This window comes from Chionomys nivalis, chromosome 6 (genome assembly GCF_950005125.1).
Source record: "Chionomys nivalis chromosome 6, mChiNiv1.1, whole genome shotgun sequence".
NCBI lineage: Eukaryota > Metazoa > Chordata > Mammalia > Rodentia > Cricetidae > Chionomys > Chionomys nivalis.
In genome coordinates this window covers 22,097,747-22,123,372 of record NC_080091.1, presented here as the reverse complement: position 1 = coordinate 22,123,372, position 25,626 = coordinate 22,097,747, and the positions used below count along the sequence as shown (strand labels likewise).

At 38.3% G+C, this 25,626-nt stretch overlaps 1 protein-coding gene across 4 annotated transcripts in view; it reads left to right on the top strand.

The window, feature by feature from the left end:
• Vps54 (VPS54 subunit of GARP complex) overlaps positions 1 to 25,626 on the top strand; it is an 82,810-nt gene that overhangs the window by 39,380 nt on the left and 17,804 nt on the right. For all 4 annotated transcript variants that reach the window (XM_057771245.1, XM_057771244.1, XM_057771247.1 and 1 more), the window contains 9 exons: positions 8,741 to 8,867; positions 9,716 to 9,823; positions 12,470 to 12,525; positions 15,082 to 15,178; positions 16,984 to 17,321; positions 20,497 to 20,626; positions 21,376 to 21,557; positions 22,165 to 22,277; positions 23,775 to 23,838. In XM_057771245.1, the coding sequence (XP_057627228.1) occupies positions 8,741 to 8,867; positions 9,716 to 9,823; positions 12,470 to 12,525; positions 15,082 to 15,178; positions 16,984 to 17,321; positions 20,497 to 20,626; positions 21,376 to 21,557; positions 22,165 to 22,277; positions 23,775 to 23,838 (1,215 nt within the window). The remainder of the gene's footprint in view (positions 1 to 8,740; positions 8,868 to 9,715; positions 9,824 to 12,469; positions 12,526 to 15,081; positions 15,179 to 16,983; positions 17,322 to 20,496; positions 20,627 to 21,375; positions 21,558 to 22,164; positions 22,278 to 23,774; positions 23,839 to 25,626) is intronic.

The window sequence follows — 25,626 nt, the reverse complement described above, 5'->3', positions numbered from 1 at the left end:
TGATACTTTAATGCCACTTAATTTTATTTGAAAATATAATTCATTTTAGATTCTTTATGTTTTTTGTCTAATCAATTAGGGAAATGTATGCTCCAGGTTTCTTTCTTTTTTTTACTATAAGGTTTGTTGGTATAAACTGTGTTCTTTCTAATTCTAAGAACTTTCTATTTGAATTTCACCTGTTTCCCAACCTCCCCTACCTTGGTTCATGTTTTAGTCATTTTTTTTGAGACATGTCTTAGACAAGCCCTTAATCTCTTAGTAGAAGAACCAAAGATCACTATTGGGTTAAGTTGCTGGTAGTCTTCTGTTTTTATAGATGCTAGTCTAAGCTTTATGTTTGCCTGTAATCTTTGTCTTACATTTTAAGGGGATTTTTATTTCAAACTTCCAATAGTCATATTACCAAAAATATATAATTTTTTAAAAAATGAATTTAAATATTGTTATTTGAGTGTCATTTTCTGCATTTTTTTTCTGGTCAGTGATAGAAAATAATACTTACGTGTATTTTCTTTTATCTTTTTGACCTGAAACATTTCTGTATAAACTTTACTTTCTGACTTGTAGATCTCAGAATACTTCCTTTATTTCCTCTAATGACATCTTACTGCAATTTACTGTGCTTTATTGTCTTTTGTGGCTTTTAAAGTCTTTCTGTTAGGCTTTCAATGTCTTGCGCAAGAGCTGTGTTACACACATCTTAATACACGTTTGTGAGACCTGTGTATTATCTAACATAGTACCAAAAAAAGTACATTATTTTTTGTTCTTGGTATATTCTTTTTCTGTCTTTTTAACATTTTGTAATCATTGTATGTATTTAAAATTAATTGTTCATACCTATTTGTAGTATACCTGTGATTCTCAATCCTGACTGCTTACTAGGCTCCTAGAAGAGCTTTAAAGATAGGTATGCCACACCCCATTGAAACCAATTAAGTTACACTTCTAGAAGGTAAGCTCTGTTTTCAAAGCTCTCTTACAATTTCTCATGTGGCCAGAATTGAGATGCTAAATATAACTATTATTGGATTCTCTAAATTTTAGATCTTCTAATTAAAGTGCTTACATCTTCTATGTGCATTTCTTTTTTTAAGCAAAAATTTTAACCACAGCATCTTCCTTTTTCAAAGAAGTACTGTGTATCTGAGAAAAGCTACCAAGCCTGATTCCTTCTCTGAGCCTAAAGAGTAATTTATTCAGGTGGAAATTTTGACTCATGCCTAATTCCTACAATGATTATTTTGTATATTTACTGGTTTTTGTAATTAAAAAATTAATGGTTTTTACTGTTTTAAATTACTATGATACTGGAACAATTTTAATTATAATACATATATTTTTTTACTGTCATACATGAGAAGAAATTCTACTCTTAGCAATAAACATAGTCATTGAAATAATACATATAATTTTGCTGTATTATTAATTTAATGGTATTGTTAAAGTTAACAGTATTCAAATTCTTACATAGATACACTGTAAAAGTCTCAGTATGGCCCTGAGAATACATTTAATATTGCTAGGCCCCAGCTTTTCTTTTTCTTCCTTTTTACAGTAAGGCTTTAATTACTTTGAAATCTAGGGCTGTGTTTGTTTTTTTTATTGTAAAGGTTTGTAGAAACAGAACGTTTTTGAGTTCATTAGTACTCTAAACCAAGTATGGTGCATGTAATAGACGAGCTGATTGGCTTTCCTGTACAGAAGCTATGAGATGTGATGTACTATTGTATTTCCACAGATACTGCAAGTGAGGTATAGTCAGCCTTAAATCATTTGTTTCAGGTCATAAAGCTAGTTACAAAACAGTAGAAGGGAGAGTCAGACATCTCATAGCTTGGAGCTTGTTAATACATTTGAATGAGCATCTTCCTGCCCCTCAGATAACTCTGGACACCAAACTGATTTTATAATGATGTAGATGCTGAAATTATAGACAATTGTGCCAGTTTTACTGAACAAGGAACTATCAGAGTAATTCATTTTCAGATAAAAATGAATGAAATTAGTTTGTTTTCTAGTTGTAAGCCAGCCAGCCAGTCTTCCTTTTTCCTTTCCTTTCCTTTCCTTTCCTTTCCTTTCCTTTCCTTTCCTTTCCTTTCCTTTCCTTTCCTTTCCTTTCCTTTCCTTTTTCCTTTCCTTTCCTTTTTCCTTTCCTTTCCTTTTTCCTTTCCTTTCCTTTCCTTTCCTTTCCTTTCCTTTCCTTTTTCCTTTCCTTTCCTTTCCTTTTTCCTTTCCTTTCCTTTCCTTTCCTTTTTCCTTTCCTTTCCTTTTTCCTTTCCTTTCCTTTCCTTTCCTTTCCTTTCCTTTCCTTTCCTTTCCTTTCCTTTTTCCTTTCCCCTCCCTCCCTCCCTCCCTCCCTCCCTCCCTCCCTCCCTCCCTCCCTCCATCTCTCCATCTCTCTCTCCCTCCCTTATCTAAGAGATGAACAACATCCAGATTTAATTATGGATTTCAGCATTCTGTGGTTTAATCGTAAGAAGCTACTTTCTGATTTCATTTAAGGAATTTATTTTATTGATTTCGTCAAGATATTCAACATATTATTTGATCCTATAATCCTATATAATCTGTAATTTGGTTTCCAAACATTAGAATAAGAAAACATCGTATTTTATGCTTTGAGCTAAGCCAAGAGATTTTGCTGTTTGATAAAGTGAAAACTTCTGTAGACTGTATTAATGTACAAGTTTCTCTGATACATGGAACACAAAGGTCACTGTATTGAGCATCTTAGCAGAAGATCCAAATTAATGTATAAATTCAGCCAGTTAGGAAGTGTTGTAATTGTTCCAGTTTACTTTAGTTAGGTATATAGATTTAGTGGTTTTTCAGAAGTTGTATTACAGGTTTCTTCTTCCTTATTTTTTTAAGTCCTTCTATTGTTCACAGCTCTCTAAAGGAATAGAACTGATAGACTGAACACACACACACTCACATATAGTGAGGGGCATTTATTAGTGAGGTTTTTACAGGTTGTAGCTTTCTTTGAGTCAGGTTCAGTTCCCATGCAGTCCCCTTCTGGAGCTGGAGCTGCTGGTCTTCGGTCAGCCAGTGTTGGGATCCTGAAAAAGTGGGTTCTTACAGGTGAAGGAGTTCCTCCTCAGCAGGATGGATGAACTTGCCAGCAAGAGTGAAGGCAGGTAGGCAAAAGGCAAAAAGGCTTCTTTCTTATATGGGTCGCCTCCAGAAGGTATGGCCCAGATTTAGGGTGGGTGTTCCCACCTCAAATGATCCAGTCAAGAACATCTCTCATTGTTATGCTCAAGCTGACAGCCAAGATCAGCCATCACAGTATTCTGTTTTAGTAGGTATGTTACCACTCTATAAAGACATTATTAAGCTACACACTTTTATTTATTTGAGACATGCTCTCAAGATAGTGCACACTGGCCTGGAACTGACTATGTAGATCAGGTTGGCCATGAATTCAAAAAGATCTGTCTGCCTCTGATTCTCCAGTGTGCCACCATGTCCGGCCCTAGGCTACATGCTTGTTAAATGAATTGCTTAGGCAAATCTTTGTATGTGTATTTTTATGCATAACAAATATTATTTGCTAACATTAAAGTTTATATCTGCTCCTTATAATCTGAATTAAGGTACATAAAAATGAAGCAGCTCAAGTTATTTAAGATTGTCTGAGGCCAGGCAGTGGTGACTCACACCTTTAATCCTAGCACTCAGGAGGCAGAGGCAGGTGGATCTCTGTGAGTTCAAGGCCACCCTGGTCTACAGAGCTAGTTCCAGAATGGCCAGGGCTACACAGAGAAACCTTGTTTTGAAAAACCAAAATAAAATAAAATAAAAAGTCTGAGAACCTTATTAATATGTCATGCTTAAATTGACAGATTTTTTTTATTATTTTAATGAACAAATAGTAGGTGCAGTCTTCCGAACCTGACCCCAGAATTTTTGTGGCATTTGTTGAGGACTATTATCACACCTAGAGTTATGTACACCCGAGTATTGCCTTCTAATCTGCATTAAAAGAGAATCTATGATTTCTATAAAATTACTTGAGGAACAAGTAGTATTAAATTTACATGTAAATCTATATCATGCCTTATATTTAAAAAAAAAATCACAGCCAGGCAGTGGTGGCTCACACCTTTAATCCCAGCACTTGAGTCACAGAGACAGATTTCTGTGAGTTTGAGGCCAGCCTGGTCTACAGAGAGAGTTCCAGGACAACCAGGGCTGTTTCTTTGTTGTAATATATAACTGCCCAAATATTATCTGCAGAATATAGTTGTCCAGATAATATGTGATTGACTTATATGTTCCAAACACCTTTTGATATATAGCTTTATTCTTTTTATCTTTTCCTTCTGAAAGTATTCATTGAGAACTGCAACCTCATGTTTCACAAAGTCTCCTTCCATCTGTGTTTTCTGTAATTGGAGATTGGTTAGATTTTCTTACAGGAGCGCTGAATATGGAGCAGTGTGTAAGTTAGTGAGCATGTATGCAGTTGTCCCTCTGAGCACCCGGATCAGTTCCGCTAGAGTCTATTAGCTGGTCTATTCCTGTAAAGAGACACCCCCCCCCCTTAACAATTTTTTGAAAACACAAATTTGGAATTGTGACAGTAAGAAAATCTGATACAGTATAACCTAAAAAATTTTCTAAATTTAAAAAAAGTATGTCACAAATGTATAAAATATATGTAGACAGTAGTCTATTTTTTTTATTTCCTATCATAAAGCTATTAGAAAAATAGGTGTTACAAATCTATTAGAAAAAGTAAAATGTGTCAAAATTTGCCTGGTAGTACATAACTGTACATGGCACCCTTCACAGTAGAGAGATGTGAACAAGCACAAAGATTGCAGCATTAAATGCGCAAGCTGACTACACCCCAGGCTGTCATTTCCTGTTGTTGTGGTGGGGCCAAGTACTGAGAGCAGCTGCTTAACTGTGTGACAGTCATCTCCAGGTTGTCGCTTGTCACAGTGAGAAGGACTCTTTCAGCTGGGTTACAGAGTGGGTTAAAGCCAGTTTAGACAAATTAGTGAGCAACCGTCTCAAAAGAAAAAGCAAAACGGTAGGTGGGGAGATAGCTCACACCTAAAGGCCTTGTCTGTAGCATGCATGAGAGCTTGTGTTCAAGCTTCAGTGGTGCAAAAGAGGGAAGAAAAAAAACTTCATGCTTCTTACATGTTTTACAATACATACTACATTACAACATACAAAGTATGTGTTCAAGCTTAGGTTGCTTGGTATGGCTTCTGGTCAGCAGCAGGCTATTAGGACTTAAGCTTTAGAGGAGTCAAACAGGACAAAGGGATTTTTTATTTTCCCTCATATGTGGGTGTGGGGAGACACCTGACCCCTGACCTGCTTGGTAGTCAGCCACATCTGGCTAATCTGAAGCAGCTCCTGTAAGGAAAGGTGGAGTGGACTCGGGATAATTTGTCTTTAGCTAGCAGTTTTTGAAATATAAATTGGGAACCCAGCATCTCCCAAAGGTAACTGCTAAGCTGTTCTTTAAAAAGTTCTTACATTGAGTACATGGATTTAGATTTATATGCATTTGATATTTTTAAAGTCTTTTTAAAAAAAGCCTTTGGTATTTTTATTTTTGTAGATATTCCAATTGATGTTTTATTGGCAATTCTACCAGTTCATTCTTGAGTCCTTTTAATGAGTCCATGAGAAATAACTTGATAGCCTGCATTTTGTGTGTGTGTGTGTGTGTGTGTGTGTGTGTGATAGGACCCTCATGTTTACACATTTCCTAGCCTGGATTGTATGCTGTCATTTCTTTAGGGATTTGTCCTGTTATAAAGAATTTTAGTTTTATTCTTACTGTGCGAGCGTGTGTGCATGTGCACGTGCCTGTAACTTTTAGGACTCAGTCTTCCTACCTTGTTGAGACGAGGTCTTGTTTCTGTTGTGCTTCGTATTCCTGGTTAGTTAGCCCAGAGCTCTGAGCATAGAGCCGCCTTCCACCTTATGTCTAGCTGGAGGCGTTGAGATTACCGATGCACACCGTGGGTTCAAGAGATTGAATTTAGGCCAGCTACTGGTTTGGTTGTTCCTATGCTTTTGTAGAGGATAGAACTAGAAAATAATTTGCCTTTTGAATTTTTTTTTTCTGGAGAATATGCAATACAACATTCTTTTAAATTAGAAAATGTATAAGAAAGGATAAACTTCTAAAGGTTTATTTATTTACACATTGAAAATTAATCATACCCAAAATGTGTGACAATTTATCTACCTAAATACACAGTTTCATCAATTAAAGGTAACTTGCTATATACCTCATGGAGAAGAGCCTTATAGCTAGCTACATGTGTTCAAATGAAAGAATAAAATGTCCTTTTTAAACTTTTTTCTACTTTGATACATATTTATTTTATTTTAGGTATTGGTGAAGGAAACTTTTTAGGATGGCAGATTATGAGAATTATTAAATAACTGTCCTGCTTCTTTTTTCTTTATTTTATTCTTTTTTAATGCCTTTTGAATATTTTACATAATTTTAATTTATTTGTTGGTGTTAAGATCGAGCCCAGGGCCTCATGTACACTAAGCACTCACTCTACTGCTGAGGTATACCTCAGAAGAAGCTGTGAGCCCTCTGCTGATACTGCCCATTCGCATGGGTGCCCATAGTGTGTTCCTGTTGAAGGAGCAGCGGGCCTCTTCCCACAGCCTGGTTCCCAGCCACCTGGCTAGCTTATGCCCCGAAATAACAACACACAAATTGTATTCATTTAAACACTGCCTTGCCCATTAGCTCTAGCTTCTTAATGGCTAATTCTTACATTTTGATTACCCATTTCTATTAATGTGTGTAGCACCACGAGGTGCGCTTACCAGGAAGATTCTAGCCTACGTCCATCCAGAGAGGAGAGCTATCGAGTCTGAGCTCACTTCCTCTTCCTCCCAGCATTCTGTTCTGTTTACTCCGCCTATCTAAATTCTGCCCTATCAGATGGGCCAAGGCAGTTTCTTTGTTGACCAATGAAATCCCACATCATGTTCCTTCTGCAATTTTATTATCTCCCTCGACCAGGCTGAAAATGTGATTCTTAGACACCTTTTCTCTTTTGTTCTTAGCACACAAAATGCTCTCAGAACTCTTTCCCCCCATTTGTCTGTGGGAATGCTCCACGACCATCAGTAGATGCCTAAAGCACAGATAGTGCCAAACCCTGTGAACCCCCCCCCCCCATGCCTGTGATCAGGTTAGGCATACTCAGAACTAAACAAGGGCTAACAATTGTAATAATATTCTGCAAAGAGTATAGTTGAACATGATGAAGTGTACAGTCCTTGGTTAAGACCGTATTGTGATTTATCCAGTTAGATCCTTATTTGTCAGTATTTGGATTATTTCCATTTTCCTTTTTTTGAGATATGATCTCAGAGTATTGCTCAGTTCCCTTGCCGGAGCCTCCTGACTGCTGGGGAGACAGGTGTGCCGCCACGCCTGACTTGCACTTCCTTAGCTACAGCAGGGCCCGTCTGTATGTAGCATGCCTGCATGTCTGCATGTGTGTATGATCAGTACTTTTAACTTTTGCCAGCACAGTTGTGATTCCAGTTCTAAAAAGTGGATTCCTACGTCAAAGGGAAATTGCCTGAGTAGTTTAGTTAGGTTCTGGCAGTGTTTCAGTTTGTCCTGGTACGAGATGTTGGCGCTATTTATGAGGTTTATTAATCCTCTTACTAACTATAAGAAATATTTTCAGATTGCAAAGTACAACTTAACCTCTTATTTTGTCATGTTTGTTTCAAAATCATCACCACCACTTCTTACCCTAAACTGTTTATGATAGAATATTATTGTCCTAAAAGTTGTAACTGTTTTAACTAACTTTGAAAACTGCACTGTTGCCGCCTGTCTTCATAAAGATAGCTGATGACACTCTGAGGTCCTCTTTTTCAAGTAAATGCAGTGTATGTATTAGAAGTAGTTGTATTAAATTTATATTTAATGTAAAATTAAGTTTAAAATGTTAAATTATCTCCAAAGATAATTTATTATATTTATATATTAAATTAATAATTTATTATCAGACATATTTATTATTTGTTTATTTAGCTAGATGGGTCTCGTCCTCACTGTCCTGGAGCTTGCAACCCACCTAGAACTGGAATTATAGCTGGTCCATGTAGGTTCAGGGAACTGAACTCATGTCTTCTACAAGAACAGCAAATGCTTTAAGTACTGGTAGCCCCCCCACCCCCATCTCTCTAGCCACTAATGATTTCGAATTTAGTAACCTGAGGGCTGAAGAAGAGTAACTCAAATTTATCATGACAGGTTGAGTTGAGTCGTTCTGCCCCCATGGCCATTTAGATTAGTTAAATAAAAGAGTAGAGCTGCCAAGTGTTAGGGACTTCAGTTTGCTGACTGAAGGATTAGGGAGCCACTACCACTGATACTCAATAAATGGTTAATGATAAAGGAATTTGAACAGCTGATAGTTCATCTATAAAAAGCAGTCATAAATGCATCCAGTAAGGGTTTCTACAACTTTTTAACTGTTCATTGTTTAAAGGTTAAAAGCTAACAGAGAGAGGTAGAATTCTGGAGCGTAAGTGACATTATGACAGTGATTTTTGTCCATTAAAGGGCTCCATTTTACTAAAATGTCGTTGTGTTGTTGAGTAAGTACTGTCAGCCAGAAAAGCTTCGTCTGTTCTCTTGAAAGTGGAGTGAATTTATGTCTTTAAGTGATATATTGCGCATTGTAATGTTTTTCTCTTCTTTTGATAGACATTTGGGGTCACAGCTTTGTGAATTAGAAAAGCTGATTGATAAAATGATGATTGCAGAATTTTCTACTTACTCTCATAGTGACTTAAATAGACCACTGGATGGCGAATGTCACGTTTTAGAAGAGGTATGTGTCTGAACTGTGCAATCCAATTGTCCTTGCTTCCTTCACAGCTTCAGCTTATAACACATTCTAGGTGACGGTGAGCAAAGTTACCTCAGATTTCCATGTCCGTCAGGCTTTTGAGGCCCAGTGAAGGGGAGAGTGGGATAATGTCATGGTCGACTTAGAAAAAGGAGTTGAAATGAGGTCTGTAAAGGTTACAAACCAGTTCAGAATAGAGACACAGGATGAATGGCTTGATTTCTATTCCGTGGGCATGTATTCACTGGGGTTTATCTTCTGTGAAACGTGATGGTTATGTGATAATATGGTAATCATTCAAGTTTACTGATAACCTGTTTTGAACATGTTTGATTTGCATGTATTTGTACATATATCATATCCAGGCTTTACTGACTGGTAATTTTGCAGTGCAGATCATTGCCTAGAACCATCAGGAAGGAGAAAGACTCTAAAGACCTTGACTCATAGTGACTGAAAGAGGTGTGTGGTATTCGTGGCTGGCATCCCACTCAGAGCCCAGATTGGCATTCCAGTCTTGTGGAATGGTTATAAGTGTTTGTGCTATTCTCTAACTGTAGAAATGAGGACAGAAGACCTGTCAGTATTGTTTGTCCTTCAGCATCTTCATTCCATCCACTGTGATAGAATAGGGATTACCTGTTGAAGATCACGGACTCCAAAAATCTGATGGCAAGATTGCTATGGGAGGGGTAGCCTCATCCTTCTGGGCACACCACACTGTGTGTGGGCAGAGAGCTGAGGCTCTGACACAACCCTTTCGATAAATGCTTCTATGTTTAAATTAAATTTCAAATGTAAAATTATGTATCTTTGTTTTATTTTAATAGGAAAGATTAGTATCTCTTGTATTTGGACTTTTGAAACAAAGAAAACTTAATTTTTTAGAAATCTATGGTGAAGAAATGATTATTACAGCAAAGAATATCATTAAAGAGGTATTGTACATATTTTATTTGACATATCAAACCCTGTGAAGTGTATTTTTATGTCACCTAGTAATGTGTAAGATATGCACCAAGTAATGTGTAAGTAATATGTCATCATTTTCTTTAAAATTGTATATATGGAAAAATAAGAGAAAAATAAGAGAAGCATACCCTACCAGCCAAGTTTTAACACTGCTTTAAGAATTTTCTATGTATGAATATTCTGGGTTTCTTACAATTTTGTACAGATGTTAGAACCATATAGTATTTGTTCACACTATTCTGCAAACCTTCTGAGATACCAGTTTTATGGTTCTGTAAATTGAACCAACATCTTGTTGGTCAGACCTGTTTTGTCTCTCTTTCAATGTGGACTATTTAAGGTTAGAATTTGATACTGTAAATAAAACTGACAGACCTCTTGGGGATAAATTATCTTTTATATTTAAGTTTTGTTTGTTTGTTTTAAAGGGATTGAGAAGATGGTACAGTCAGAGAACCTACCTTGATTCTCAGAACCTTTTTGAAAATACTGCAACAAGTGTGCACTTGTAACCCCATTTCTGGGGAGACAGAGACAGGAAGAGCCTGGGGCTGCCGGCCACCAGTCCATCCAATAGATGAGCTGCAGGCCAACAAGTGACCCTGTCTGAAAGGATAACTAACAGCGGAGATGGTGTCAGCAGGCACACCTAGATTCACACACATGTGCACTCATACATGCACACAGACAGAGAAACAACAGAAAGGTGGTTTTCTTAGGCTGATGTCTGAAAGCAGAATTGCTGATAGAGAGGGAAGAATATTTTTTAAGTTGTTTAATACATAAAACTGCATTATGTTGAAAACATTTTACTAATTTATAGTCCCCACTCTAAGTGTTTAAGTTTTATCTTCCTTTTGCCCTGCTTAGAAATAGAAAGTAGCAGTCTAAAATCTTAGATTTTACCCCTTTTGTTGGGGATTGAATCCAGGCTTTATGTTGGACATGTTAGGCAAATACTCTTCTACAGAGCTGAAATCCCAACTCTACCATGTATAGTTTCCCCACTCTTTGTTTTGATGGTTTTAACTTAATTTTACATGTGTTTATTAGGCTTAATCACCATTAGGTTGAATGTACATATATAAGTTTTCAGTGTTTATATTAAATACACAAAACCTGTAATTGCTTTTTCTTTTACTTAAACACTGAATGAAACACTGTTTTTCTAAATGGTCTAACCATTGTGGAAAATTGTTGGCAGTGTTTATTAATGATAACTATATATACATTACAAAACAGAATTCTGTTCTTAAGTATTCACCTAACAGAACACTGAGGTCAATTCATTCAAACACAGTGCAATAGAATGTATATGGAAGCACCATTTGCCGTTATAGATAAAGGAGCATTCTAAATTGTTTCATCAGAAATAGAACTGATAAACAGAATTATGGCATATATACAATGAAATACTGTATTGTAATGCAACTGAATGAATTATTCATAGCTGCATAAATGAATAGTATAGACATAATATACACTACATGTATGATTCAGACACAGGCAAAATGAATCACACTTTAGAAATTAGTAGTAACTTTTTGTGTCTGGAGTGATCGCTTGGCAGTTAAGAGCATTGGCTGCAGGATCAGGGTTCAAGAACACCCTCTTGGTGGCCCACAACTGTATTTCACTTCAGTTTCAGTGGTTTTAGCACCCTCTTCTGGTCTCTGCTGGCACTACATGCATGTGACAGACATTTAGGAAAACATTGATATACATAAAATAAACATCAGCTTTTAAAGATAGTGACTTGAGAAGAATATTAACTAGACACAGAATGGAATTCTAAGCTCTTTAAATGTTCAGTTTCATTAAGTGAGTTCTAGTTCAACAGATAGCACTCTCTGTGTGAAAGTGTTATACTTTCTGTATAATTCGTATGAGTTTCCTTGGAGTGGGTATTTATTGTATTGAGGCCCTATGTTTAATCCTTAACACTATACTTACAAAAAAAGACTATTGTAGTCAAGGAATTCTTTTGTTTTTGTTTATTAAAAATAAAAAATATTTATGTATAGGAATGCTTTGTTTGCCTGTATGTCTGTACATTATGCACATGTCTGGTGTCTGAGGAAGCCAAAAGAAGGTATTGGATCCCCTGGAACTGGTTATGAGCCACCAAGTGGGTGCTGGGACTCGAACCTGGGTGAGGATCCAGTGCTTTTAATGACTGAGCCAACTCCATAGCACAGTTCTTTTGTTTTTAATTCACATGTATATGTGTGAGCATCTTCAGTTGCATGTGGAGTGATCCATGCATGTGTATGTACACATGTGGAGGTCAGAGGACAACCTTTGGCACCCTTTAGGAGACATCCACCTTGTGTTTTGAGACCATCTCTTATTAAACCTGGAGCTTGCCTGACAGGCTAGGCTGGCTGGCCAGGGAGCCCCAAGGCTCTGCCTGTTCCTGGCTCCCCAGCTGTCCAGTAGCAGGGTGTGCAGCCTCAACTGGCTTTCTAACATGGATTCTGGGAATTAGACAAGCCCCTTACTGACTGAGCTCCCCCGATCCAGCATGTTCTTTTTTAATGTACAGGTGAAACATGAAGTAGTTGGAATTCTAGAAACAATTGACCAAATTGCCCTTTTTTCTTAAATTGCAGCGTGTGATTAATAAAGTTTCACAAATAGAAGAAATAGACACAGATGTTGTTGTGAAGTAAGTATAAACACGTGTGTAGCTTTGTGTTTGTCATGGGGATGATGAGACATGCGAATTAGCGTTTTAAAAGGACTAAACTGATTGTTGACTGAGGTTTGGGTCAGCATGTAAGAAGTTATACATGATAATGAAGTACTTGTAAGAGGTAGAAATGAGCGGTTAACAAAATGCAGAGGAAAGATAGTGCTGTCCTTAACCAAAAGCTGCAGCCTTGGGTAGAGGAAGCAGCACGTGAGGTGAATCTTGGGGTGGGAACGGGAGGGCTAGGTACAGCTCCTTACCTCAGGAGCTGCATTTAGAGCTCCTGTGAAGGCCTGTGACACAGGCAGGAGCCTCATCTATACTGTGTCTTTTCTTAGTCTCTCTAGCCTTGCTGCACAGCACAGGCATTAGTCTGTCTGCAGATGTTCCTGCCCTCTGTCTTCTTTAGGTCCTTGCTCTCGCTTTGGACCTGCTGTTAAGTAAATAAAGGATACATGAAGAAAAGCACTGATACTTACATAGCTGATCTGTTAGCTGAGATTGCTACACATGATTATTGGGCAGGTAGTACATGCAACATGGATACATTGAACAAAGGGATGGGAGGGGAGGAGCGATCAGCATACTACTCACAATGGTGATAAATTCCTGTATTTTGGGAATTTTCTATTTAGTATATTTCCATTTAGTATTACCTGTTTTGAATACGGGCAATATAACAAAAGCATAAAGCAGTAGATAAGGAGTGGACTGCTTAATCTTTGCTTTTTCTAGTCTTTATAAGACTTGTCATTGGCCAGTCCTTGCAGGTTGACTTTTCATGGCAGAGTTGAGTATAGAGGGGGAATAGAAGGTTAATACAAAGTGGGAGATATTGAAAATCATTTGTTATGGTGGGGGTAGCAAGTATTAAGTTTAAATCACTTAGCTCTATAGTCAAACTTATAGTAGGCTTTGAGGACTTTGGGTATTTAATTTTGAATTGCTTGTGTCCATACTTTTTTGCTTTTATCTTGAAATGCCTATCTTTTGAGGATAGTGATAAGTATTTTATGACTGAATTTCTCATTCATTTACGTATGTAAACCTTACCTGGTCAAAGATGCAAATGTTGATATGGATGGTTTTTAAAGTTCTGGGCCAAACTCCCAGAATGGAGAGATGTGGAGTGTTACAATTTGCACACTATCCCTTGGCACATCTGTTTCAAAATTGGGTGGAGCCCCTCTTGTCAAGGAGGAACTACTGGGAGACAAGTCATGGGCACTTTAGAAAACTCAGGAAGCAGTGACTTATTTTCTTGCTCTTGTGCAGGCTAGTTTTTTGTCAACTTGATACAAGTTAGAATCATTTGGGGAAAGGGTCTCTCAGTTCCATAAGCAGTTCTGTAGTACATTTTCTTACATAGTGACTAATGTTTGAGGTCCCAGCTCACTGGGGATGGTGCCACCCTGTGCCAGTTGGGATCCTTGGTGCTTTAAGAAAGCAGACCTAGCAAACCACAGAGAAGAAGCCTATGAGCAGGACTCCTCCTTGGCCTCTGCATCATTTCCTGCCTCCAGGTTCCTGCCTGAGTTCCCCACCTAAGTTCTCTTAGCAATAGAGTGTGACCTGAGATTTGTAAGCTTAATAAATTCTTTTCTTCCCTGAGTTTGTGGTAGTAGTGTTCTCTCACAGCAATAAAAACCCTAATTGAGACGCTCTGTAAGGAATTTTAGAATTTCTCAACTTAAATAGAGAGCTTCCTGGTGTACAGTACAGGAACTTTTTTTTTTTTTTTGAATAAAGTCATGGCTATAGCAGCATTTACTGGAATTACCGAGTAATAAGTTTCTTTAGTTCTATAAAATCTCATTGGGGGATTCTGTTTTGTATTAACCTATTTCATATTGGAAGTTATTAATTGATAGCAACTATCAAAGTAATATTGGCTGACATCATTTCTTAAATGTACTGTATGTTGCTGATGGTATGTTCTATCAATGTCTTTAATGTTTATAATTGTATAAGATATATACTTTCTCTTCAGGTTAAAATGAAAACACAAAACAAAACTGAAGCAGGGAAGCGCTCAGTCACTTGGCAGATTTCTGCAGCCAGCAGTTACATTAAACAGCTGGGCTTCAAGCTCTTTCGATAATGCCCAGAGTCCATGCCTTCAGGCTGCCCTACTTCTAACTGGTGGAATAGTGCTTTTTAAATTTGCATTTGGAAAAGTGCTTCTGTCTATACTTCCTTCTGTCATTATTCCACAAGAGATCCTTACTTTTAGCTAATGTCAGTATGTAAGTCTATGATTTTTTTCTTCAGAGGTCACAACACATTCTCACATGGGATTGAAGTAAGATAAGGACTATTTACCAGTGTACTTGATTGTACTAGTCCGTCAGAATGGTGTTTAAACAGGCAGAGTTTGGTAATTGACCTCTTTAGCTCAGGAATCTATGATTTTAGTTAGGGCTCTAGATAAAAGACACTTTATTTTTATGTAATATTTAGTATCCTTCCCTTCATCTTATAGATGTTACCATATTGGTCCAGAGACATTTATTTCTGTTTAAATTTTTGTAGGCTTGCAGATCAAATGAGAATGTTGAATTTTCCCCAGTGGATTGATCTATTAAAGGATATTTTCTCTAAGTTTACAGTTTTCCTACAGAGAGTGAAGGTAAGCTTACATATCAGTTGCCTGGAATATCTATGAAATTCAGTCATCTTTCCAGACAGAACTCGTAGAGCTGAAATGTGTTTGAATGCAGGTCAGCCTTTATGCACAGAATGATGTCGTTGCGCCTGGGTTTTGGTTTCTTGCATTTCCCTTAGTCTGTCTTTGATGTGTCCTCATGCTCACTGGACTCACTAGGCCTCTGCTGATTTTGGAGAGTTGAACTTGGAGTCTGCTTCCTTAGAGTCATGTCTACCCCAAAAAAGAAATCAAATGCTTGAGAGAGGAACCAATATATAATGAGATCTGCAACCATGAATGGCAAAGCCCCTTATTGTCTTAATAGTTTATGAAGATTCTAGTTTATATAAACTTTTTCATTCACCTACCTTGCAGTGTTTATTGAGTATTTCCTCCATATCAAATACCATTGTTTTGATATTGAGGTGGATCTAACAATGTAGTTGAAAGAGACCTAAGTAAATAAGGGATAATTTTAGATGATAATAAATGTTTTTAAACAAGCAAAACAAAACAAAAAACTTATAACAAAACAGCCACTGCTGCATAGTGAGATAAAGCTGTTGTAGAGAGTCAGGGAAAGTCTCTTTGAGGAAGCTGCCATTTGTGCCAGAACCCAAGTGATGCAAAGGTCAAAGTGAGGAGCATTCTGTGCAGTGTGCAAAGGTCACAGTGAGGAGCACTCTGCAGTGTGCAAAGGTCACAGTGAGGAGCACTCTGTGCAGTGTGCAAAGGTCACAGCGAGGAGCACTCTGTGCAGTGTGCAAAGGTCACAGCGAGGAGCACTCTGTGCAGTGTGCAAAGGTCACGGGGAGGAGCACTCTGTGTGTGCAAAGGTCACAGCGAGGAGCACTCTGTGCAGTGTGCAAAGGTCACAGTGAGGAGCACTCTGCAGTGTGCAAAGGTCACAGAGAGGAGCACTCTGCAGTGTGCAAAGGTCACAGTGACGAGCATTCTGTGCAGTGTGCAAAAGTCACGGGGAGGAGCACTCTGCAGTGTGCAAAGGTCACGGGGAGGAGCACTCTGCAGTGTGCAAAGGTCACGGGGAGGAGCATTCTGTGCAGTGTGCAAAGGTCACGAGGAGGAGCACTCTGTGCAGTGTGCAAAGGTCACGGGGAGGAGCACTCTGTGCAGTGTGCAAAGGTCACGGGGAGGAGCACTCTGTGCAGTGTGCAAAGGTCACAGTAATGAGCACTCTGTACAGTGTACAAAGGTCACAGTAATGAGCACTCTGTACAGTGTGCAAAGGTCACAGTGAGGAGCATTCTGTGCAGTGTGCAAAGGTCACGGGGAGGAGCACTCTGTGTAGAGAAGAAAATGTTGGTTGAGAACAGTCTTTATGTTCAAACAGAAAGGAGCTGGCTGTTAAAGTAGTCAACCAGCGAGGGAATGTTGATGTAAGAGATGGACAGGGCATGGGGTTGCTAAGGGATATAAGTTATTGTATACTTACCGATAAGTTTCTGGGAGAGGTTATATCTGGTACAGCATGTTCAAGAGGTTAGTGAAATACATAGTGTGTTGTAGGGACATTTCTGTAAGAAATGAGTTAGACTGTGCACTGCTTTGTGAGCTGCAGTGAACCGCCCCTCCTGTGCGTTGGTCTTCACAAACCACTGTTACTGCGCAACACGAGACTGATTAAAAACTGTAACATTTGTTATAGGACTTTGATTCATTAGTGGTCATAGATGTTCAGAATTGTGGCCACATAATTAACTCTTGTAAATCTTAGTTTTGTGATATTTAAATGTATCTTTCTAAAATGTGTCCTGTTCTTTTTGTAGGCAACATTGAATATCATTCACAATGTTGTTCTCTCGGTTCTTGACAAAAACCAAAGGACTAGAGAACTGGAGGAGGTCGCCCAGCAGAGGGGCGCTGCAAAGGACAGCTCCTTGGACACAGAGGTGGCTTATTTGACCCACGAAGGCTTGTTCATAAGTGATGCTTTTGGTGAGGGTGAGCTAGCTCCTGCAGCAGTTGACACTACCTCTCAGAGAAACACATCTCCAAATAGCGAGCCCTGCAGCAGCGATTCGGTGTCTGAACCAGAGTGTACTGATTCTTCATCCAGCAAGGAGCAGGCGTCAGCGTGTGCTGCTCCAGGAGGTGTAGATATTATGTGAGTATCCTGGCTTTCGTGAGAACGATGACTCTTTGAGCCGTTTTATTAATGACTTCAGTAAGATTGAGAATTTAGTTTTAGAATGTACCTTTGGTCTTGGAATTTGATAAACTATGTTAATTTATGAAACATTTATTTTGAAAATGTGTAGAAAGGTATGGAGGAGAACCTTGGAGATAATGGAGACATTGCAGGACTTAAGGACTGGTGAGGAACTTGAATTATTTAATAAGATGTCCTCATTTCAGTGCAATGGTAATTGATTCCCAGGAGGTTGATGTAGAGTAAACAGCACTGTGTCTGGAACCGCGTCCAGGACTGCACTGGTAATTTTTCTCTGCTCGCTCTCTGTCCTGCTGCTTTACTATTTTATACCAGTAAAGGTGCATTTAACGTACACATTTGGTTTTTCTTTTTTTTTCCGATTAATTATGCATGCAGACGTCACACTCACACACAGCACACAGACAGAGCACAGAGACATTTAGACACAGTCACACACAGCACACAGACAGACACATTCACACACAGTACAGTATATACAGACTTACCTGGGACTCGAACCGGCGACCTTGGGCACCGCGGGCTGCGCTCCAATCCTCTCAGCCAGCTCTCCGACCGTTACACATTTGGTTTTTCAAAGGCATGAGTTTCCTAGTGAATCACATTGTCTTTTAAACATCACTTGTAAAAATGTGTTTTGAAATTATTTCAGGTTTACAGAAAGTTTGCCAAAATAGCATGAACACTCTAACATATCATTCATCTGAAATGCCCAGTTCTCAACAGTGTTCCATACGATAAACCATACTGTCTCCCTCTCTTTACTTCTTCACCCTCTCCTTTTCCTTTGTGTGAATAATCAGACATGATGCTCCAGTAGCCCAGAAACTAGAGTGTGTAGTTGGTAAACCAGAACATTCTTTTACATAATCCAGCTGTGGATTGTAACAGTAGATGGAATAAATTATTCCAATCTAATCTGTAGACCACAGTCTTAATTTAAGTTTTTCAGGTGTCCCTGTAATATATGGAATCAAAAAATACAAAACAGAACAAAACCTGTAAGTGCTCTAACTATTAAGAATAACAAGACTTAGTTAACACATAAATCAGCTGTGGTCCAGAGCTCATGGAGCTCTGAGGTCAGTTTCTTATACTTTTCCTTTTGCCAAAACAGTAATTGAACTGCATTAGTAAATGGATATATTTTTTCTGTGTTCAGGCTAATATCTTTATATTTACTATTTATAATTACTGCTATTAAAGTCTGTATTAAAATTCTGTATCTAATTGGACATAATGATGCACACCTTTAATCCCAGCACCTGGTAGGAGTGGGGCAGCAGAGGCAGGTGAATTTCTGTGAGTTCAAAGTCAAGTCTGGTCCTCAAAGCAAGTTTCAGGAGAGTCAGAGATACAGTGAGACTCTGTCTCAAAAAACAGCAACAAAAATTCTGTATCTTAAATAATAACATGATTTATTTATTTATTGAAACATTTCAGAGTTAGGAGATGTTTCCCTGCGAGGGAAGCTCTCCTGCCTCACTGTGGAGCTTTGGTTGCATTCAGGTGCCTTCCGTTGCAGCATTTATCATCTCGTTGGCACCCTGGCGCGACAGGAGGGGGCAGGCAGCTGGTTCACCCTACTTCGTTTTGCTTCAGACTTTTAAATTGGTGCACAGTGCACATGTGGGAAAGGAGGCAAATTATAAATGTTGAGCTCAAATAGTTATTCCAAAATGAAAGCATAGATCACCGGTCAGGTCCAGAAATGGAGCAGCATCTCCTCTCTAGAAAATGTACTTGCCCTTGCTCCTCCTCTGATCCGCTTCCATCTGAAACCATTAGTGATCTGTGTGTGTGTTGTGTGTGTGTGGTTGTTGCTTTAGTTTTTATATATATATAGTACAATCACATTTTTGTGTTTATCTGATTTCTTTTCCTTCAATATTATGTTTGGGATATTTGCCTATAGTGGGAATCTATTTTTATTTGTGTATAAAATTGTATTTTATGACAGCATCACAAAGTAAAATTCATTCATTGAGGTTATTTCCATTTTTAGTGATAGTGATTGTCTCATTTTTGGTGGTTCCATGGATTGATACTGGGTCTTATGCATACCAAACAGAAACTATTGCCACTGAATTAAATACTTAGCTCTTAAACTCTTGTTGACATCTTTGATGTACATGCAACAAATGTATATTGGAAAAACAATGTAGCCACATACATATATACACCCTTATAGGCATACCAGCACACAGTTACTGAACACATCGTGGTGAATGCACAGCCAAAAAACACAAGTAACACGTGAGTGAAGGAGAATTACTATTGCCTGTAGTCAGGAGAGCAGTTTCTCAAAATGGCTTTCTCCTAAATAAAGCAAAAAGGCTGAGGACTTTATTGGGAGAGCCTTTAGATACTCATATGGGAAGACACTTCGGGCTGGCACATTTCTGAGCTAAACACGATTTTAAAAATTCATACTTTTGATCATTCCATTGCATTATTTGAAAACTTGTTTTTATTTACTATTTTCTATGTTTTTGTGAGTTAGTAGTGCATTGCCAAGAGGTCTAAATTCCCCAGTGACTCCATTACATGGCAAGTTTTAGCAGAAGATAAGACCTTATTTCAATAGTAAATTTTAACTTTTAAGTTTAAGTGAGTATTTTTGTTGGAGTTGGTATTAGTACCATACTGTCTATATAGAAATAATTGTTTTGAGTGTTGGAGAGAGAATGTAGTCAGGTAAAAGGCCCTTGAGTTTTATACCAGAACAGCTGTGGGACTAGACAGGGCAGCAACTTCCGTCTACAAAAGAACCTGCTTATTGTAGAATACCATCCCTTCCCCCCAGGCCTTCCCTGCACCCTCTTGCCACAGCTGCCCCTCACATCTAAGCCAAAACAATGGCTTTTCTGCTCTAGTATCTGCATACTTTCCAGTCGGAGTGTGAGCTAAGCATTAAAACTACCGTAGCAAAGAAAGCTATTCTTAGGGAATGCTAGCTTGAGCGCCATTAGAACTTACTAAAAATTTGCTATAGTCCAGAATTTTTTTCCCCGTAAATGTGAGCTCTTTGTCTTCTTCTTTGATACATCACTTGTGGAGAATATGGTTTGCAATGTTGCCTGATTAAATCTCATTTTATCATTTTCAGAGTCAGTGAAGACATGAGATTAACTGACTTGGAGCTAGGAAAATTAGCAAGTAACATCCAGGAATTATTGTGCAGTGCTTCAGATACATGCCACGATCGAGCTGCCAAGTTTCTCATGTCAAGAGCAAAGGTAATTTTTCATGAAGTTTTGGAGATTTTCTGTTTACACAAAGTATGACTTTAGAGATCCAAGATAGACTTTGCCTGTGCTCTGTCACAGTTACTAGCTTTAGCTCTTGAAAAGTTGATGGTATTATTGCTGTGGTCTTTTGGGGAACTACTGAAATGTCAAATAATTAAAATAAATGGAAAACCACTAAACCATTTTTTCAAAATAATGTTTTTTAAAATTTTATTTAAAAATATAGCACCTTAATTAATTTGACTCTAATATGCTATTTTACATATATACAAAACAAAAAATAAGGTGTTAATAGAATTGAACTCCAATATTGTAAATTGCATATAGGAAGCCAGGTGGTAGTGGTGCATGCCTTTAATCTAACACTCAGGCAGAGGCAGGTGGATCTCTGAGTTCAAGGCCAGGACAGGCTCCAAAGCTACAGAGAAACCCTGTCAAAAACAAAAAACAAACCAAAAAACCATGTAGGATAACATGAACTCATTTGAATTACTGTGTTATAAAGTGACAACCAACTTTAGACATCTTCAGCTTTTTATGTTCTAGTTTTCTAAAGTATTAGGAAATTTCTGCTAAAGTTAAATAATTGTATTTAATCATAAATCTAACTACTGTGATATAAGTAGCATATTAGTAAAATAAAAATAACATCAAAGTTGTTAACCTCTCAGTTTTATAGCTCTACACATTTTGTGTTACACTAACTCTTGTCGTGATGTGATATTTTTAAAACTTAGGATGGTTTCCTTGAAAAGTTAAATTCCACGGAGTTCATAGCACTCTCGAGATTAATGGAGACGTTCATTATGGACACTGAGCAGATCTGTGGGAGGAAGAGCACGTCATTGCTGGGGGCCCTTCAGAGCCAAGCCAATAAGTTTGTGAACAGGTTTCATGAAGAGAGGCGGACCAAGCTCAGGTAGCTCCGTGTCCATTCTGCTTTTCCTGCCCTTTACAGAACAGTTACGTTTAAAAAGGGAAATGTGGCTGGTTGACAGGCAGAATTCCTCAGAGTGTAGAAGTGCGATCACATTTCTTGGCTTTCAGATGGAGTTAAAATATTTATTTCTACCCCGCCTTAATACAAGGGGAGGTACTTAGTCTTACTGCAACTTGATATGCTGTGCTTTATTGATACCCATGTGAGCTCTGCCCCGTTCTAAACAGAAACGGAGGAGTGGGTTGAGCGTAGCAAGTAGACAGATGATGGGTGGAGGGAGAGGAGGGGGGGGGAAACTGTGGTCAGGATATAAAATAAATAAAATTTATTTCTATTGAAGTCTTTCTGTTGATTCTCCATTGATGTTGATTTCCCACTCAAGTTTGACTAAATTGTTTTCTTTGCTATTTTTGGCTAGGCTAGGAGACAGAAGATTGGAAAGGTATTAGTTCTGTTAGTGGGTGGGTCCAGTTCAACATGACGTTCAGAATTAAGTACTGCCAACTTGCTGGATATCTTCTTACTTTCTTTTGACTAAAGAGAATGTCATTAGAGCTCATCTGCCTTTCTTTTTACTTTTGAACAGCCTCCTCCTAGACAATGAGCGCTGGAAGCAAGCTGATGTTCCTGCAGAATTTCAGGATCTTGTTGATTCTATAGCAGATGGAAAGATTGCCTTACCCGAAAAAAAACCTGCGGGTATGTGTGGCCTTTCACACACTGTTCCTTATATTGATGACTAGGGCATACTGCCTGTCCCTAAACAGCTCATAGTCTCTCACTTCCACTTCATGTAAACAAAATGATTTTTCAAATAATTATATATATAGATGCATTAGCAATTTTTGGGGGGGTCTGGAAAGTGAAGGGTTTTGACTTCTTTGGAGGGTCTTTTTCTTTTTTAAATTAATTAATTATATATATACACACTTGCCAAAAGAAGGCGCCAGATCTCATTATAGATGGTTGTGAGCCTCCATGTGGTTGCTAGGAATTGAACTCAGGACCTCTGGAAGAGTAGCCAGTTCTCTTAACCTCTGAGCCATCTCTTAAGCCCTCTTTGGACGTTCTTGTGGTAGGAGTTTTTATATACTTTGTTTCTGTCTCTGTTCCCCAGGCCTGCCTTGCTGACCATGAATGTGTGCTGTTAGAACTCGGTTAGCGCTTGCTAGTCCTTATGACTAGGGATCCTGGGTTCTTATGCCTGTATCCACTGTGCACTCACTGGCTTACTAGGTACTGACCACAGCCCCAGAGAAGGGAAGGTTAACCGATATCTAATACTGAGTGCCTGTCTGGTGCTAGGCATTGTTGTTTTAAGCAGTTTACAGGTACTATGTAATTGATGTTCTGTAAACGAGGCTGTTTAACAAATGCAGAAGCTGGAACACAGCAAGGTTATGCATGTAGTTTAGAGTTAGAGAACTAGACATGGGCGAGTAGGGCTCGGATCCAGGCAAACTGACAGTAGGACCTGACTCTTATCTGCTCTGCTTGCGTGTGTGTGCGGAAGAGAGTTAATTAAGAAAGTACTTGCCACCACAAAACAAACAGACCTATGTTCAAGTTGAATTGATACTAGAACTTACTTTATTTGGATGAAAGAAAAGAGGAATTATGTCTTAAGGTTTCAGAAACTTGAAACTTAGGAAAAGCATTAATTATATACCTCTGTTAAGCTAATTATTTGACTGCTCCAAGACAGTGATCTAATTTATTTTTCTTTTTACCTAAAAATGTCAAATTTTGTTTCAAGTGATAAAACATCACATGCTGAAAATTAATGTCTTGGTTGAGCTCTTTAAGGGCTAATGTTAATAATGAAAAGTAGCCATTGTAAAATGCTAGTTCTGCCTCTAACCTAATTCTAACTTCAAAGGATGACTTATTATCTACTGTGTACCAGGTCCCACGGAGAGGCAGTTTATAATCATTACTCCTGTCATTCTAATGAGCCTAAGAGGCAGATAGTTTTGCTACAAAGAACTTAAGTCATTGGCCCGAAGTCATACAGCCAGTACTTGCAATAGTGGGCTCAAACCTAAGTCTGACTCTAAAGTAATGTACTCCCAAGATAGGAGTCTTTGTTTCAGAGATGAGATAGTTCTGGTTCTAAACAGGAACTACCATTTTCATTTTTCTCTAGTAATTTGTTTCATTTTGTCCCTTACCTTTCTTGTTTGCTTTGTTTTCTAGCTACAGAAGAAAGGAAGCCAGCTGAAGTCCTTGTTGTTGAAGGACACCAGTATGCTGTTGTTGGGTGAGCAGCACATTTCTCTTTGAAACCTGCCTTCTTGTTCTCCCTTGGAGTGAACTGCAAATTTTGAATAACAATGTTAAAAACTATAAATTATTTAAGGGAAATTTTATGATTTTTTTTTAATTTTCCATTGTTCTGTAGTATGCTTTACCCATCAGGGACTACACTGGTGTCACAGAAAGGCCCCAATTTTCTCATGTAACAGGAAACGTATGAAGCAGCCCAAGGCCCGTGTAGTATCTGCTTGGTACCATTCTTACCACTCACGCGCTTGCTGCCTTTTTTTACTCTATAGCTTCTTTGTGTGTAACATAGCATAGTAGTTTTAGTGAGACACAAACAGTTCTATCAGAAAATTGTTGCTGTTCTGTGTATCATTTAGCACACCTCACCATTGTCATTGTAGTCATTGGTCTTTTGCTCTTTTATCAATAAATATATCTCTAATTGAAGTTAGCTGGAAACATACTTATCATTTGTACTGCATGCCTTTTATGAAATTTTAAACTCACCATCGTCTTTAAAGCAGTGAACAATTTGTGTTGTCTTTGCTTCTTGTCAGTGTTTCCTGAAGTAGCTGTTCCCTCTATAAAGAGAGTAGTATCTTGTCACAACAATGTATACAGTAGAATTGTCTCTCTGCAGAGGTGAGGGAGCTACTGACTTCCAGTTTTCAGTTCTCTTAGTACCATGGCAGCCGTACAAAGGATGCTTAAGCTGGAAGCTTCTTCCCAGTCACTTTCAGGTTGCTGAAATATGTTTAACAGCGACACTCCTTCCTGCCCTCTGGAATCTTGCTTGTCTCTGGGAGACAAAGCTGTTTTCAACCCCTCCAGCTGAAGTGTCATTTCTGTCTACTGATTTGTTATCCAGTTACATTTCATGTGCTTGATGAAAATGGTCCCCCTTGTCGAGTTTCTTGGCTCTTTAGGAAAAGAAACTGTTGCCAAAAAGACTGAACTTCCTGGCTAAAGGGGACAAACGCATCTTCTAGGAAGATTATAAAGATCTGCAGTAGACTCACACCACACAGAGCAGACTCTAGAGCAGGCATGAGACATACGTGGGCTCCCAGATGAGTTTAAAAGTCTAGATGCTTCTATTGAATTGTAGTTCTTAATAACTTGCAGGGTTTTTTTTTTTTAAAGATTTATTTATTTATTTATTTATTTATTTATTTATTTATTTATTTATTTATTTATTATGCATACAGTGTTCTGTCTGCAGACCAGAAGAGGGCACCAAATCTCATTCCATATGGTTGTGAGCCACCATGTGGTTGCTGGGTATTGAACTCAGGACCTCTGGAAGATCAGTCAGTTCTCTTAACCTCTGAGCCATCTCTCCAGCCTAAACTTGCAGACTTTTATAAAGCATTATTTAACATGACTTTCTCATTTCTGAAAGCTGAGTGAATTTAGATGTCTTTCAGTAAGTCGTTCTGCCCCACTCCTAACTTCACTTGTACTTAGCCTCCGATAATACATCTTTTCTACTGTGACCTGTCCTGCTAGTAAACTGATAGTTTCTCATCTTTTTGTGAGCACTCAGTAAACTTCCTAGGACATTATGTTCTCCTTAGAGCATTATAAATTCTTTTATATCACTGAGAAAATCCAAACTGTCCTCCCTTCGTTAATTCAAGAGCTATAATTGAGGACTGTTTACATGAGTGAGCAGAACCACTGACCAGTCTTTTTTTCAGTGTTTCTGATTTTCCCAGAAAGGGAATACTTGTGTATGGTAGAAACTTTCTTAAAATTGCCATCCAGAGGGACTGGCAAGATA